The 18,156-nt window shown below is 46.3% G+C and overlaps 1 protein-coding gene across 2 annotated transcripts in view; it reads right to left on the bottom strand.

Annotated features, from left to right (window-relative positions):
- The window catches only part of MAGI3 (membrane associated guanylate kinase, WW and PDZ domain containing 3), a 119,054-nt gene extending 101,565 nt beyond the window's left edge, over positions 1-17,489 (bottom strand). For both annotated transcript variants that reach the window (XM_087827814.1, XM_087827813.1), the window contains exon 1: positions 17,113-17,489. In XM_087827814.1, coding sequence (XP_087683940.1) covers positions 17,113-17,434 — 322 coding nt within the window. In that variant the 5' untranslated portion in view covers positions 17,435-17,489. The remainder of the gene's footprint in view (positions 1-17,112) is intronic.
- Between the last annotated feature and the right edge of the window lie 667 nt (positions 17,490-18,156).

The following is an 18,156-nucleotide window of genomic DNA, read 5'->3' as shown; positions in this document are numbered from 1 at the left end:
GACTTATTTGGCCAAAAGATGGGTTAAAGGTTATAATTTCACTTCTATTGTCATGTCTGTTAGCATAATCAAAGCAATTGGTCCTAAACTGTGATATATCAAGTAAAATTACATGTATTAAATCCTGTGTTTCGAATTAGTTATATGATTTTTTAAAAAGCAGAAAAAACAAAAGAGGTACTCTTCTTCACTCCCCCCCCCCCATGAAGATTCCTACTACAGCCGCCTGCAGTGAAAACTCTGGGTGAGAAAGGCTTGGCCAGGTGGTATGTGAGGACCACACTCCAGCTCAGCTGTCATCTCAGGAGTGATGGGTTTCCAGCAGTGAGCTCACAAACAGCTCAGTGAGGCTGTGCCGCTGCTTAAAGACAGGGGGCTCCACATAAGCACAAAAGAAAATCCCCTCCTCTAGTCAGGCCCTAGAATTTAGAAAATGACCACAGAAGGGCTGGGAGCTTTTAATAGCATTTGTATAGATGCTTCTTCAATCACCACCAGTACCAGCGATGGAGGAAAATAGCATCTGAGGGGTGAAAAGTTTGCAAGCTGTGAGCAATGGGAAAATGATACACAGTTCCACTTAGTGTTTTTGTAATGATGTTTCCATACTGTCATTTATAATAAGAGGCTCCTGGATACATTAAAAGTGCCGATGAAATTCTCATGTTTATTATAACACTTGGACAGTGGATTCATATGCCACAATTAGACAATTTTTATACTTTCACTTAGTAAGATATTATCCTAAGAGATTATCTACTGGTCTTTCAAAGATCCATTTCCAATCACTATTCTTTTCAATGACTTTTTAAAAGATAGTGTGGTTTATTAGATGTAGTCCAGCTTGAACCTCTACAACAAGGCTATCAAATAAACAATAAAATATTATCCATCTAGAGACCAGGCTTCTGGAGTCTTTCCAAGCCCAGAAACAGAAACACACACACACACATGCTCCAGGAGTAAAGAGCCTCTCTTGAATGCCTAAGCAAGGACAAACATAACAAAATAGGACACCACCCCAGGTTCACGCCCGACCCCCGAGACCCGACAATCCACGGAGAAGAGAAGCAGCCACAACTGGCTGGCGGGACCCACACAGGCCAGGTCTGCCTTTGGAAAGCAGAGACGCGTGGGAGAAGCAATCAGCACAGAGCGAAAACAAAGCCGGGGAGATGGGCAGAGGAGCAGCCGGCGATCAAAGGCGGCCGAGGGGCTGAGGCTGGGAGCCACCGGCTCAGACAGCGCACATCTGTGGTCTGTGCCGGGGCAACTCCTAAAGGCACCGGCGGGGGCCGGGGCAGCGGAGGAAAAGCCATCAGCTGTGCCCGGGCTTCTGGCCCTGAGGCTGGGGCCTTCATACAGCCACGAGCCACTCCGCACCAGCGGCTACGCCGGCCTGGGCAATGACTACAGATGGACAATACCACAGGCTAAAGTATGGATATCATGTAAATAAGCACATAAATATGTACTTATAATAGTCATCCATTAACACAGATCTCAATCTCATCCTGATGTACAATGTACTGGGGGGAGGGGCAGGGACCTTAAATTACAAGCCACAGGTGTCCCCTTGGGAATCCTCCTCTGCCACACCCCTTTCTCCCTTCTTTACCTCCATCTCTAGCCCAGAAAATCTGAACCCAGACTTTGAACACACTGCCTCGTCTCTGAGAAAGAGGCGTGTCGACATAAGTAAGCAAAGTAAAACCCCAGTGTTCTGTTGAGGTTGGTGCCAAGGAGCTCACAACTTCACATAATCCCGGGGACAGGGAGGAAACAGGGCTGCCCCTCATCCAGGAGGCCGGAGCTGGAGCAAGACTCCAGGGCAATCCTGGGCCTTGGGGAGGAGTCTGCGGCCCTTCCCCCGGGGCTCGGCATGCATCACACATCAGTTTTTCTGCTTACTCATGGTTTCGCTGCCCATAATCTTAGTCTGTGCCGGACTCAGCGGGGCCTCTCCAACCCTGACACCTCCCCAGCCCCACAGGCGATGTGTTTGGGGAACGCTAACAGCTCCCACCACAGCCAGGACAGTGAAAGCAGCGCTGGGAAGAGAAGCACAGTAGCAAACGGCTGTGTGGAATTCCTACCGCACAGACATTACACACGCAAAGACGCTCAGGGGCACAGACGACAGTAAAATACAGAGAAATTAGGAAATGACGAAAAGTAGAACCTGCACAAACAGGAGCTGGGGGCTGGGGGCTGGGGGAGGGGAGGGGAGGGGAGGGGAGGGGAGGGGAGGGGAGGGGAGGGGAGGGGAGGGGAGGGGAGGGGAGGGGAGGGGAGGGGAGGGGAGGCTGGTGAAAGGGTACAAACCTTCAGTTATAAGATGAATGGGGCCTGGAGATCTACTGTAGAACATGGTGACCACAGCTGATAAAAACTAGTCACATGCACCAAACGACAAGTCAAACCAACATATAGGACGGAGGCCCCGTAAGATTACAAAGGAGCTGAACTTCCTGTGAGAAATGGAAGGGTAAGCGGTCCTGGAGGAATTTTTTCCCCTCTGATGGGAGCAGTATCTGTGGGGTTTGTCAACAGATTCCCTCTCACTTGCAGCACCTCAATTTTGAGGGCAAACAGCAGGGGAAACCAACAAAACAAAAAGGCAACCTACTGAACGGAAAAAGGTATTTGCAAATCGTGCATCTGATAAAGGGTTAATATCCAAACTACATAAAGAATTCATACATCTCAACCACAACAACAAGCAACCTGATTAAAAACATGGGCGAAGAATCTGAATAGACATTTTTCTAAAAGGACATACAAAGAGCTGACAGGCACGTGAAAAGATGCTCAGCATCACCAATTATTTGGGGGATGCAAACCAAAACCACCGCGAGCTATCGCCCCACACCTGTTAGAATGAATGGCCGTTATCAAAAGGGCAGGAAGTGAGTGCTGGCCAGGATGCAGAGAAAAGGAGCCCTCCGTGTACGCTGCTGATGGGGAAGGGGGGAATTAGCACAGCCACCACAGAAGGCGCAGACAACTCCTAAAAAAATTAAGAACAGAACTACCACATGACCCAGGCTGCACTGATGTCGTGCCTATGTACAGTGGAGGACTGCTCAGCCACAGAAAGTGAAACCCTGCCATTTGTGACAACGTGGATGGACCTTGATAGTATTATGCTAAGTGAAATAAGTCAGACAGAGAAAGACAAATACCGCATGATTTCACTCATGTGGAATATTAAAAACAACAAAAAACATAGAGGTAGATAACAGATTGGTGGCTCCCAGAGGGGAGGGGGGTGGAGGGAGGGCGAAAGGGGTAAAGGGGGTCAATTGTATGATGACAGATGGAAACTAGACTTTTGGTGGTGAGCACGATGTGGTATATTCAGATGCTGAATTATAATGTTACACCCAAAACTTACATAATGTTACAAGCCAATGTTGATAGATGATAGGTAGATAGATAGATGACAGAAATTTTGAGTGCACATATTACATCCCAATCAGCCAGCCAGTGAGCGACCTGTGTCAGCACAAGGGAGCTTAACCCTCCCAGTGCCACATATTCAGAGGGCGCTACAGCCCTCAGGTCTGGCTCGATGGTCTTCAGACAACATTGCTGCAATGTTGAGGACATAAGATCCTGTACAGGGACAGAGGTCCATAGCAGCTACCCTAACAAGTATGAAGTGCCACTGTCACTTCAGTAAAAGCTTTCTGTGGTCAGTGTGGGGCCAGCCCATCCCTAAACTTTGGAAATTCTCTCAGGCTGTAATGATGTAAAGCACAGGTAGGTTTTATTTCTTTCATCAGTTCGATGCCAGAGAGAGTCCTTTGTGCCAATGGAACCAAAAACAAATCTCCAAAGTAAAAATATTGAGTCCTCAGTTCTATACCCTCTCCCTGTTAAACGCCCTCTTTTCTATCAATTCCATAAAGTTCCTTAATCAGACCACTGCTCCAGCAAGCAGTAGCCAAAGCCGCACCACCATGACAGGCCTCTGGGGTCCTTTCTCTCTCCAGCTTGAGTTCTCTTTCCTCCTGCTCCTCAGGCCACCTTCACTCCCTCCTGACAGTCACTGTAGGGTGACCCACGCCTTACCCAGCCGGTTTCTCCTCGATATTTCCAGCCAGTCCGGCCCATGTCCCTGTTCACAGAGCAGCACTGACAGCTCTGAGGTTCTCTCTCTGACCCTGTTGGAAGGAAGCAGGGGGAGGGCTCGTGGCACCGTGTTTAGTCTCTAATCTCGCACAGTAATGTCCTCGGCCTTCACACTCGCCACTCGCTCCCTGACTCACCCAGAGCAGCTTCCAGTCCTGCAGGCTCCATCCACGGTACGCACCCCATACAGGTGCACCCCTGTTTATCTTTTATTTTTACTGTACCTTTTCTGTGGTTAGGTACACAAATACTTACCATTGCCTTACAGCTGCCTACAGTATTGAGTACAGCAACATGCTGTAAAGGCCTGTCGCCGAGGCTAGACCATGAGCCTGGGTGTGTAGGAGGCTGTACCATCTAGGTGTGTGTACCTGCACGGTCACGTTCACACAATGATGAAATCGCCTGAGAACACTTTCTCAGAGCATATCCCCATCATTAAGTGACGCATGGCTGTATATTGTATAACTGGAATTTGCTAAGAGAGTAAAATTTAAGTGTTCTCACCAAAAAAGAAAAGGTAAATATGTGAGGTGATGGATGTGTTACTTAACTTAATTGTGGGAATCCTTTCACAATGTATACATGTATCAAATCATGTTGTGCACTTTAAACATGTTACAATTTTGTCAATTATGCTTCAATAAAGCTGAAAGCAAGAAAGAAGAAAACAATTAATTTGAGTATTATGTTTTTAGTACAATGTTAATATAATTTATTTCATTATAACAAATTATTTTATTAATAAAATTTGCTTTTAATGTAATTTAATTATAATTTTATGCAACTTAATTTATTTAAATGTCGTGTTGGACAACTAACTTGCAAAATTCCCCAAAATTTAACAGTCTCATGGAAGAGCACAGCCAATCCCAGTACATCACTGCAAAACCTCTCATCTTGAGCTCTGACTCCTAATTGGAAATTCTTTCCATTTTGTCTTAGTTCAAATCCCTAGGAAAGATTCTGCCTGGCCCCACTCATCTTTTTAAGCCCCAGAAATCACAGGTTGCTGACTAGCCTATGAAGTGGTTGCTTCAGTTGAGGTGCCTGTGGCTTGCAGGGGAGCCTGAGACCAAGTGACTTAAAACATAGATGTCTCAGCAGCAGAGACAGCAGGCAGGACAGACACAAGCTAACCTGGTACTAAAGATCGCTACAGATGTTAGCAATCCATCAGCCATGATCATTCCAACTACAGGTCATTTCAAAAAGAGCTCACAGCAATGACAGTTATCAAGAAAGGTCTACCTGGTATTTAAAGTCCTATGTTTAAGAAGATGAATGTCTAAAAGGTTTAGCTGGCACTCAGCATCCATCTCCTTCTAGTAGGCCTTCCTGAAACGCAGAGATTGGAAAACTAAAAACTGAATTTTTCCACGCTCCTTTCCAGCTAGCATTCAGGGTGCAAGTTTGATTCTACCATTAGGATGCAGGACACAAAGAACTGGAAGGCAGAAGGGAAGCAGAGCCCCATCAGCCTGCAGTTTTAGCTGCTTTCATCTAGTAAAGAAGGCCATGGCCATGTCATAGTCTAGTCTCCAGTGCTGAGGGTGCTGAGGGACAGTGGCAGCAGTGCCAGATTCCGCGTTCCGGCATCTAGTCGCTAGTTTACAGGCAACAAGGAGAAGTTGTCACAGCCATGGCCGGACGCTCCATTCCAAACTTCAACAGCAATGGCAACAACAGCAGTGGCTGTCATCGCCTTGGTCACAGCTACAGGGGTATCTTCTCGTTACGGTTTCAGTGGCAACCTCCTGATTGCCACAGTCAGGTGGCAGTTGTTCCAAGGGGTCCTGAAAGTCACTCTCAGAGGCCTGGCCTAGAGCTCTGCCTTCCAGGCCCTCGCAAAGGTTCCCTACATTATATCGCCTTCTGCCTCCTGCACTGAACCCCGACTGATACAGCAAAGGAGTATGTGGTAGGCTGATTGCAACAAGATTTTTCCCATGTCTGCAGTCATGCTGTTCTTTCCCAGGCATACCAGGGGCCCAAGCAAGACATCACCACTCCCACTAGTTTTACCCACTGAATAGTGTCCCCAGAACTGCCACCTTGTCCCCTTTCTGCAGCCCACCTCTCCCAGGTGAATACCCCCTCCTCTGCTCTGGCCAGCATCTACTCTCTGTGGCCTGAGACATCTATCTGTCCTGGACCCTGCAGGAGCACAGTCCCTCCTTTCAGTCGCGTCAGTTATGTCAACCATCATCACAGCCAGACAAGCTCAGGGACCCTGAGCCAGAAGTGCCCTTGATGGTCCATCTGCCACATCCTTGAGCAGGCCCGAGATCGGAAACTCGCCCTCCCCCCTTACCCTCCTCCCCCTTTTCGTCCCCTGGTCCAGGGGTGGGGAAGACAGGGGAACAGCTGGCTCTAATTCAGACCTGTAGCATCACCCCCCAGAGAGGGGCGAGGACGGCAACGGCAGTCTCCCTATGGCAGCACCCATTCACAAGGACTCTACCCGAAGCATCATGAAGATTTGTTTCTGACTGGAGCTAAAACAACTAGCAAGGCATTCAGCTGTTGTGCCAGAGAACCAACCATTTTCTGACTATTGAAATCTTAACCATAAACTACAGCATTACAGAAAGCTAAAAATGCCCCGAGAACTTGTGGCAAATAATGATGACAGTTCTTTCCCTGGCCTCCAACTCCTGGGTCACCTCCTCTTCCAAAGACACGTGTGCGTGGTGATGGCCTTGCCAACCAAGTCAGCACATCCTATGTAATTCCAGAAGAATGCAGATTTCATAGAGACAAGCAAGTTTAACAGGCTCACTCTTTTTTTTTTTTTTCCTTCCCTAATTTCCTACAGAAATTCTTAGGCCTGAAACCAGAACAATAAAAGGAACCTGAGTTCTAGTCCCCGCGCTGCCAGCTTCCTGCTGGGAATCCTGAGCACAGTCACCTCCATGACAACAGCTCCATCCACTCATCCGTAGATCAGGGGGACTGGATGGGTGGCTATGGCTCCTTCCAGCTGACTGATGGACTTGAGGCCCAAGTGGAAAACACAACAGCACAAACACTTAAAGAGTAAGAGCTGTCGATACTACACACCTGCTTCAGCTGCCTCTTCAAAGAACCACCTCTCTGTGCGGTCCCTGAAGCCTGGAACGAGAGAGAGCTACTTGAATACAAGAATTTACTCTCCCATCCAGCTGGGCGAAATTTCATTTAAGCAAAGTGTACTCTGAAAAGGGTCTGCATACTTGTGAAAAATTCCGAAGTCCAACATATATTTATCCCGACATTCATCAGAACATTTTCTGGGCTACCTGCCTCCAGATAAGTGTGCTACCAAACCCCTTCCTGGTGAGTGAATTACGGAGCAAGTGGGCAGGAAACATGAGAACAAGATGTCATTTCCAGCATCAGGTATACAATTTCACAGGCACATTTATCCTAAAAGTACCCAGGCTTCTACCCATAACTGCTGAAAATATTTTCTTACAAAGGTAGCGAGAACTAGTGCCAACTTTCTGTTTGATTGGTAACTCCTGGGAGTAACTGACTTTTCATGCTGTTCAGCTGTACAGGCTAAACTGCAGCCACATTTCTAACTTTGTTTAGAAATAGAACCAAGCAATGAAGCTTTTGTTTTAGGTACTTGCCCAACGTTTCACCGCATTTAACACCCAAACAACTCAGAATTGTAGGGGTTTTCATTATAACAGAGTAGCAGGAAGGAAGACAGATTTGTCAGACATAATGAAATAATATTCTATCTGTTGTCCTCCCCTGAGCCTGTGTGACCTTGGGTGCGTGCATCTTTCCAAGCAAGCCTCAGCTTTCTCATGCGGAAAAGGGAGGTGGTAACGCCTGACTCATGGGGGATACACACATTTCTTGATAAACAATACATGCATGCCAACACACAGGCCCTTATGAACCAAGTGAGATGGTGGCATGCCCTGACACATGGCTGTTACTCGGGAAATGGCAGCTGGTGTTATCACGACAAGTCCCCAAGTCAGAATATTCTCTTAGACTGAGCAAGGCTGTCAACGTACAGTTGCCACCGAAGGGAGTCTGAGGTGTCATTTCACTCATCAACAGCACGATGTGAGGGAGCGTCGGTTAGCAACTCCAGTTCTATTCAAAGGGAACTCAATTTTTCATTAGCATGTATGTTCCAACTAAAACCCAACACCGAAATTAGTGAATAGCATCCTTAGCGAAAATGAGTAATATTTTGACAAAATGTTCTGCCAAAAGACACAGAGGTGGGTTAAAACACCGTTCTGTGAGCAGAGTAAGGAAGACTGTAGCATTTTAACAGGTTTCATGGCTTCATCAATTACATGGCATTAGCATTGGAGAAACCTGATCAACACAGGCGCCTGTAGCAGACACAGCGATTTTCCACACGTGGCCTAAAGAAACCCCGAGAGGAACATAAACTGATGTAAACATACAAAGTCCCTTCTATGCTACTTACTGATAACTCACGCCCAGTTTTCCCTGGATGTTCATTTTTATGCACAACACGTGTATTTACCAACAACCTACCAACATTTAACACTCACTGAGATTCAACAACCAGGCACAACTGCAAAGCTCCTACTTCGCAAGTCACTCATAAAGTGAAGGCCGGTATTACAATTGCTTTTATGGCACCAAAGTTGAAGACATTATTAGAATATAAAAATAGTGTAAAAGATTTTCAGGATACCCACCCGTCCCGTTCGACCCTCCGCCTCCACCCCAAGTACCTCTGTGTCCCCCATGCAGGCAGGCAGGAAAGAAATTAACAAAGGTGGTCAGATTGCACCCTACAGTATTTGCCAAATATCTATTTTGGTGATGAAACAGACACCACATCACACACTTAAGCAGTGTTTCAAAGTTAGGAGTCGCTGAAGTACTTCCTTTATGTGTAACTTCTATGAGATCATGGTTAAAAGGTGTTATTAGGGGACCAACCCTTAGAAATAACACAATAATAGCACAGTCTCAATCTGCATTTTTAAAAGACCAGTTTTAAAAGTAAAACATCTTGGAAAGCAATGAGTTAGAATTTCATTTTCAAAACGGTACAATACAGGGGCGGGCAAAAGGAGGTTTACAGAGGTCCGTATGGAGAAACATGCAGTGATGGCTATGACAACAGCTTCATTAACTGCAAAGAATGTCACAGTAAACCTGCTCTTGCCCACCCCTGTATTAAGTTTAAATAACTGCATTAACTAGATTAATACTCATTTTCTCAATGCCAAAAATAATGAAATGATCCACCCAAGTGCTCATCTACCTAAGAACAAGCAGCATTGATTTAGAAAATCTTATTTGACATAAAAAAAAATTCAAAGAAAAGCTACAAGCAGTACTTTTAAGTCGTGTACATTAAGGTGTTATTAACATCTAGATTTCTTTTTAAGAAACAGCATTTAGATAAAAGGAATTTTTAGATTTAAAGTAATCAAAAACAATACTATTTTAGGAAAATCAATGTCTCGGTTTTGGTCTACAGCCAATATCTGGGTTTTTAAAAAATGATAGTTTTATGACAACTGTGTGCTGCTGTTGGCTTCAAAGCAAGAGAGATGAAATGTTTTAAAAGAGGCCATTGCCTACAGTCCTGTCTCCCAGCAGCCCATCGTTTGAGGACCTACCCCTCCTCCCTCCTGGGTCCAGTTATTAATCATTGTGCTCTCTCTACCCAGCTGCAAGAGTGGACACATAACCAGGCCTCAGCAGGCCTGGAACCCCGCTGCCCGCTGTCTACGACTGGTCCCAGAGACGGGCACTGGGCCAGTGAGAGTCCCTGCGTGAGATCTGCCATTGGATTCCGCAGAAAAGATGGGAAGTTTTCAGGGCTCTGTATGACTTGGGGATTCAAAGTCACGTTTCCTGCTACACTGAGAGTGATGCAAGAAAGAAGCCAACCCAGAGGGGAGAGTCAAGTGAACTGAGAACGTGAACTCTGCTGTTCCTGTCCTATGCCTGCGTTTTCATGTATGTAAACCGATACATTTCTTCTCAGCTTAAATTAATCTCTAGAGTGTTTCTGTCACTTGCTACAGAATCCTGACAAGTACCTAAACTGGCGTGTGAATTAGGAATTGTTTTCCCTTCCTGCTGGGATGTAAGCTACATATCGCAAGATACCTGTTGTAAACCAGATGACCATATCCAAAAAGTAATATACTCCATTAAAGTGGATCTTTTTCAAAAGTTATTTTATTAGAGGGAAAAAGCCAATTGAGCTTAATTCTATTTGATTAAGTTGAAAAATAAAGAATTTATTAACAAAGACTTCTTTTTTCTTCCCTTTTTGGAGCATTTTCATTTTGTAAAACAACTTCTACTAAATGTCCTCATGTATAGTAAAATCCCCTATTTCCCAGTCACATGTAACTCCTCATCAGAACAGCAGTGAGATACAGGGTAGCCTCTTGCAAGCTTCTCTAAGCAAGAAAAATAATTGTGTTTAAAATTCTCTCCCCCCCCAAAAAAAAAGAAAGCACTGAGCCTAAGATGCCTGAAAGTTTTAACTTGCAGATCAGTTACTGTTCATATTGCAAACCCAAGACGAGAAAGGAAGCCTCTACATAGAACAGACGGAATTATTAAATCTGAAGCAAAATTTCTTTACATTTCCCATTCCATAACAGTTTTTTAAAACCCTAACCTCCATATAAATTATAGCAGAAAAGCTGACCCCTCTATATTTCTTAGTGAGGCTCTAAAACAGTATCTCTAGCATAAGTGTTAATGAAACAAAATATCTCATGATCAATGAGCACAGTCTGTCTTCTCTCAGGTATTTCATGTCTCAAGTCATATTATGGTCTCCAAAATGCAGTCCATGCAGGGATGACTGAAATAGGCGGGGGTGGTGGGTGGGAGGCAGGGGATGCTTCTGGGAACCTCTATAACAGCCACATAAGGATAAAGTGGCTGGATTGGGGGGTGGGACACATGGTGCTACCCTTTCCACTGGAAGCCAATCATCTGTGACTATAACAACAGAAGGCAGGGTCAAAGCAGAAATATATTTTCAGCTCCCTTTTTACTAGACTAGCAAATTGTATTTTCCCATAAAATTGGCTAGGCTCCCAAAGCAACCCAAGAAAGCCTATTAACCATACAGTGCTAACGGTAATATTTCATCTACATTATGGGTTAAATCAAAATACTCACAGTATTACAAGTTGAACAAGGCTGAAAGTAGAAAGAGCATTAAGCGCCTTACGGATATTATTTACAAAAGAAAAAAAAAAGGAAATTTCAAGTCCCAGCTAAAAGAACCTATAAGAGGCACTTATAATGGAACTACTTACACATTTAAACGATTAATATGCTTTTCCTTCTATTTTCCAATTATTCTATAATGTGGATTTTGTGCTTTTATACAAAATAAAACTTTACACAGACTATTGAGATGCCCACCCTGTAAACCCTCCTCTATAGATTCTCAGCAGGAGTTTTTCTCTTTCTCCACAGTCTTGCCTACCACTGAGGTGATCTTAATTCCATCCAACCAAAATGCACCCACCTTTCAAAGCCAGCCTGAGTTCAAAATTATTCACAATCTCCTCCCCAACCAGCCAAGTCGGAAAATAAGGGCGGGTGGCAAGGGCCCTAGTAAAACATAAAAATAACTTCTACAAATGTACTATGCACACCCAGATGAGAATCATGTCTTAGAATTAAAAGATGGTTTTTAAAACCCCGCTGATCTCTTTAATGTAAGCAAACCATTTTATCTGGTTTCCAACGAAAATGGCACAATGTAAACCCAATGTATAAAATACAGGCTATATTATAAAACATATCGTAAATAAAATACAGGATATTTTAAGGATAATGTAAATTTAAGGTCTTTTCAAAAGAGAATTTTGTTTATATTTGATTTCCCTCTTTTTGTAATGACTTGAGAACCCAAATCCTAAGCTGCAACTCCACCACATTTTTAGAACAGAATACTAGTGAACCAATTACTTAGTCTAGCTTCCACCAACATTCCTGGGAAACCTGCCTCAAGAGTTTTATTTTAGAACTAGGAAAGAGTGAAAATGATAAAACCCTTACTACAGGTATTCCTTACCAATGAATCATTAAGCTCCCCCTAAACTGTGAGCTTCTTGAAGACAGAGACTATTTCTGACTCATATTTATATTTTACTTTTTCACATCGCCAGTGCTAGCTCACATGGTGGGTGCGCCACTAAATGAGGGGGGAATGAATGTGTGCCAGAAATAATATAACTTTTTATGTTCTCTTTATACAGCAAAATAAGCACTTTGGGGGGAGGGGAACATTCTGCATAATATTTGTTCAAGGAGAAGCGGAGCAATGACGGTGCCTCTCTTCCTCCGCCAAGCCCCTCAGCACCAGCCTCCAAGCCCCTGAGACTCTTATCCTCAGGAACGGTTTGTTCCTGGATATTCATTCTCTACCAAAATGTAGTGCTGCCCGGAGATTCTCTCTCCAAATGTCAGAGGAGAAACAAAAGTAATCAATTAATTAAAAGAGGCACAGTTCCAGTCTTCAATAGCAAAACACTTAACCTTTGACAAATCACAATCCAAAATTGACCTGGAAATTGGAAGTTTGGAATTGACAGGTGAAACTGAAAAGGTTCATAAACATGAAATCCTCCTACAACATGCTCCCAAAACACTCAGTGCCCACAACGTTGACAAAGCACCTAGGGGTTAGAAAGTAAAGCCATCATGTGAAGCTATTCACCTGAGATTATGCACTGACTTCATAAGTCGGATACTTGAACAAATGTGGGAGATTTGTTTTACCATCAATTTATATAAATCAGAGACCACGGTTGGGGGGGGCGGGGATCATTGAAATTTGTGTCTTGTAATAAGAAGTTTTATAAAGCACATCCCAGGATCTCAGAGGAAAAACAATATATACAGGCTGTCCCAAAAAAGTGTAGACACCCTTTAACAGCTGACAGCTCAATTTTGAAAATGAAATGTATTTTAATAAACACTGTTTTATAATTATTCAAAGTGTGTGTATACAATTTTGGGGGGACACCCTGTATTTCCCAGGGAACACAGAGTAATGTGCTAAGAAAATCGGTTTTAGCATTAAGTGGAATAAAGTAAAAGTGATCTGAAAATTGACAGGGCCAAAGGTTAAGTGTCTATTCTGCCCCTAGGGGTGAGCCTGGTACTCAGGAACTACATGTGTCAGTGAGTGAATGGAGCCCAGAACCTGAACCTTGAGTTATAAGACTAACTTTAGACAAGGCCCCCCTCCCCACCAAAAAATACTACCAAAATCTGGGAAAGGAGGAAAGTTTCAAACTTAAGGTTTATCAAAGCGTAATGCTATTTTTCCTGCCTCACCCAATCTCTAGTTTCTTTTCCTCAACAAAGCATAAGGAGGAAAGTTTGGATTGCAGATCTAGGAGGCTAGCAAGTAACTAACTTCTCTCACCCTTTCCTTCAAATATTACAGCCACCTACACAAAACTCACAAGTCCAAACTGTCCACTCAACAGAAACAACGACAAAAAGGCCCAAAAGTTAAGAGAAGGAAGGGGTAGAAATTGTTTAAAAATATACTCTGGAGTAAAATCAAAGAAGCTAATCCTGGTCACAGGACTGTATCATGAAACGATTTCACCTGGGGTCCGAAGTTCAACTTCTTTACTGCAGGAAAAAGCAAAGTTCCAAGTGAAAACTTTTCTCTTTGCAGAAAAATAAACAGGGTCATAGTTAAGAAACAGGTGACCAGCTGGCTGGAGCACAGGTGGAACTAGAGATTCTCCTAGAAGCAGGACAGCACTGGTGCTAAGTGCTACAGTACGGCACTACTAAGTGAGAACGCAGTAAGAAATTCCCGAACTCTCTCCGGAAGAGCCTCAAATCGGGAACCATATTTTAAAGAGTACTTTTAAATTCCCATTGAAGATTATAATGAAAGAGAAACACAGAACCCCAGATCAATGCTAAAGACAGTCACTGCCAGAGGGAACCTTCATTAAGTCACTGGGTGACGGTGTGGCCTCGGCTGGGTCCCTTTTAACATCTCCTGGCTGAAGAGCAACCTGGGGGAGACAGCCCCCCCCCCCAGGCCCAGCTCACCCGTCCACATGGACTCCGTCCGAAGACAACATGAGATCATTCCCGCTATTATTACATCTTAGAGCAACGTTTAAATTTACTCTTGTATTGTGCTAGTTTCTAAATGACATGTCATGAATATAGCTTAATAGTCAGTAACCACGACAAGAGTGCTAAGTGTACTTTGCAATACCTTATTAAGTTGAAAAATCCATTTCTGTCCCAAAGTTTAGATAAAAGGGGGAAAAAGAAATAATGTACAGGGCAGGTTCCTTTCTAAACACCCTGACTCTGTATTTTCCTGCTTTTCAAATTAATCCCAACAGCACAGAGCCTTTGTCTTCTCTGGAGACAATATTTACTCTGTTTTTAATCACAAAGTTCTAGGAATAACCTCTCGAGTCCTTCTAATATTTAAAGTCATATGCTTAACCTGCAAAAATCTTGCTATTTTATAATAAGTATTTAAGTAAAGCCATCTAACACAATGCTTAACATGAGGCTATTAAGAAATTAAGAATACTATTTTTAAGACATTAAAAATTTGTAATTACAACGTGCTTAGAAACAAGAATATTAACCTTAGATGACATATTGTGGTATCCTTTAGAAGTTACTGAAGCAGAGTGTATCTTTAAAAGGTAGGTATAGTATTTAACTTTTACTATTAATGGTTATAAAATGTGCTACACCCATTAATTATTATTTCCTTTATTTTGGCTAAACATTTAAAATAGGACAGTACCTGCATTGTTCAAGAGAGTAAAAAAAGTATTAACTTGATTTTAAAGAGAGAGGAGGGATATGGGAGGGGGACACGGAGAGAGAATGAGACTGTGAGTGTGAGAGTGTGTGTGTGAGAGACATCATTTGCTGTTCCACTTACTTACGCATTCATTGGCTGACTCTTGTATGTGCCCTGACCAGGGATCAAACCCGAAACCTTGGCTCATCGGAAGGACGTTCTAACCAACTGAACTACCCAGCCAGGGCCAAGAGTAAAATCTTATTGCTATAAAAATTTCGACTACATTTTGAAGTATATGATGTTTATGCAACACAAACAAATAACATTACTAAATATACTCAAAATTTGAATTACTTTCTTAACTTTGGTATAAAGGTTGAGAAAATATATAATACGCAGGCCAGACTAATATTAATTAAAGACACATCTCCCCAGTCTATCAACTTCCTCCTCAATCAATCAACTTTTAAACTATTTCTGAAAATAAGTTATACTCCCACCTATGCCCCAACTAATCAAAGCAAAACACAAAGCAATGATGCCCATGTTCTCATAATTCCCTGGCTCACAGGACTTGAACTACATGGCACCGAGACCAGTAAGTGCTGTGTATATAGTATTTTGCACATTACAGACAGAACCTGACTGGCCATATTATAGCCCCAAAGCCTTTCCTCTACCCTTCACATACGGCTCTGAAAGTTTGAGTTAAGAAAGAATTTTTGAATTTGCAAAACTATACAGAAAAAGATGTTTAAGTCTGCCAAAGTTTTTAAAATTAACCATTAAAAAAAAACAAACAACACAACCTCACACACACCGATAAGCTTAAAATGAACATGATGGATTAGACCACATGAAGGAAATCTTAGTTTAAGGCTGCAGGAACATGCGAGTGTGTCTGTGCCCACACCCACCGCACATACGCATATGCATATTGCACCAGGAACCATCAGCTGCAATTAAGCCCAAGGACTGACTATTAAAGAGATATTTCCAAAGTAAGCTGCTGAGGAAAAAAAAAAGGGGGGGGGGAAGAAGGCAGGGGACATAAGGAAGATAACATCTTAAATTTTTCTCCAGAATTTTCTAGCATTTTGCGGCCGAAGCGATGGACTGATTTTTCTAGCCCAAGTCACAATCAAGCAGCCCATTATATTTTGTATAATTCAGTAGGGCACATTCAGCAAAAAGAGTCTCGGTTTTTACGCCATCACAGTCTTAATTCTCTCTCCTACACACATCTCAGAAAACAGAACCCCATGGTCTCCCAGCGCTGAAACCGGCCAGCTCCCGTCAGCTACAAGCAGGTGAGGGCTGTTACGCGCCATCAGATGTTACTGTTCGCAGGCGGGTCCAGGCTTTGCACCTGGCAGGACTGTCAGAAGCGTAACGTGGTTTTGCAGCACATTTTACTAGCGTAGCAGATACCAGGGCAGCGGGGGCCCCTTTCACGAGCCCCCGCTTCAACAAAATTCTGCAAAACCCAAGACCTTACAGAAGATTTTTACTCAGCGAGGCACCTGGTTCTTCGCCTGGAAACCCAGCCTGCTCAGCAGCGCCCTGCAGGTCACAGCGTGCTCGGTCACAGGTCACGCCCCGCACCCCGCGCCCCGCACCCCGCCGCGCGCACGCACCCGGACCGCCGGGCCGGCGGGGTTACCGCTCAGCCCGGCGGCGCCGCTAGTTTGCAAGAACCACCGCCGCCGGGGCAGCGAAGCCCTCCCGGGTCCGCCAGGCGGTAACCTTGGCACCCAGAAGCCGCAACAGTAACGACCCTTCTCTCCCGCTAGAGAACGCGTCCGACTGTTCCCGAGACCGCGCTACAACCGTGAGGACCTTTTTCCACAAAGGGGAGCGGAAAAGGGCTGGCTCGCTCTCGAGGCACAAAACTCCGCCGGTGGCAGACGGAGCGACACACAGGGAGGCGACCCGGCTTCTGGTGGCAATTCGGTGACAGCTCACAGAGCAGCCCAGGCCAGCCGGAGCTCGGTTTTCCCAGAGGCAAAATGGGATCCCCACGGCCACCCCCCCTCCCCCCACCTCACCCCCGCGCCAGGGAGTCCGGCACCCCCTCCAGGTCCAAGATGACCGGGAACGAGGGGAGGGGGCCGCCGCCGCCCCCAGGACGCCCACCCGGACCTCCCCCTCCACCCCGAGACAGAAAGGCAGGGCCGGCGTACCGGGCTTCACAGTCTTGAGACGGATGGGCTCGCGGAAGTGGCGGATGACAGCCAGGGTGTCCCGGTGGGTGAGCCCGCTGACAGGCGTCCCGTTCACCTCCAGCAGCACATCCCCGGGGCTGGGCACTTTGCCCAGGACGACGCAGCAGGTGCCCCCGCCGCCGCCGGGCTCCTCGCTGAGCCGCCCCAGGTAGGGGAACTCGCCGCGCTCCGCACCGCCCCGGATCTCCGCGCCCAAGTCGCCCCGGGGCCCGGCCCAGGACACCACGCACTCCTGCACCTTGCTGAGCCAGTGCTTCTTCTTCTTCAGCGTCTTCGACATCCCGAACCCCGCTGCACCATGGGGGAGACCCCGCGCGGGCGGCGGGGGCCCCGGGCGGCCCGCGCAGCCCGGCGAGGGGGGCCTCGCCGCTCCGGCGCCCCCTGGGCCACAGCCCGCCGGGGGCCCGGCCACTCCAAGCCCCGAAACGCCCCTCAGACGCCCCTCCCGGCGGCGCTGCTCGGGGGCCGGCCGGGCTCCGCGAGGGCTCCGCGGGGTTCGACTGCAGAAAGGTGACGAGAATTGTCCTCAGGCGGCTCCGGAGGGGCTTCGGGCGGGGTCACAGGCCACCGATGGCCCCCCGGGGCTCCGCGCCCCGGCGGCGGGAAAGGCTGAAGCTGAGGGGTGGGGAGGTCAAGGGGGAAGAGCCGGGACGGGGAAAACCCGTCGGGGGCGCGCAGGAGCACCGTGGACCGCCGCTGGCTCGATGGTGGCCGCTGCGGAGCCGGAGCGCGGAGACCAACGCCTGCCCGAGCTGCCAGGAAACTGCCGCTTTCAAACCCGCCGCAACCTCCTCCTCCTCCCTCTTCCCTTCCCCCGCCCTCGCCCGGCCCTCGGCCAGGGCCCCGCCCCCTCCCGCCGCGCGGCGCCCGGCGCGCTGCCGTCACCGGCTGGGCGCTTGGGAACGAGCCCGGGCGCTCGGCACTCGCGCGGAGGATTGGCCCCCGGCGGGCAGGGGGCGGACCCTCCCCGAGAATGAGAACCACCGATTGGCTGGCTGGAGC

This window comes from Miniopterus natalensis, chromosome 19 (genome assembly GCF_054644295.1).
Source record: "Miniopterus natalensis isolate mMinNat1 chromosome 19, mMinNat1.hap1, whole genome shotgun sequence".
Lineage (NCBI taxonomy): Eukaryota > Metazoa > Chordata > Mammalia > Chiroptera > Miniopteridae > Miniopterus > Miniopterus natalensis.
This window is presented reverse-complemented; position numbering and strand designations above follow the sequence as displayed.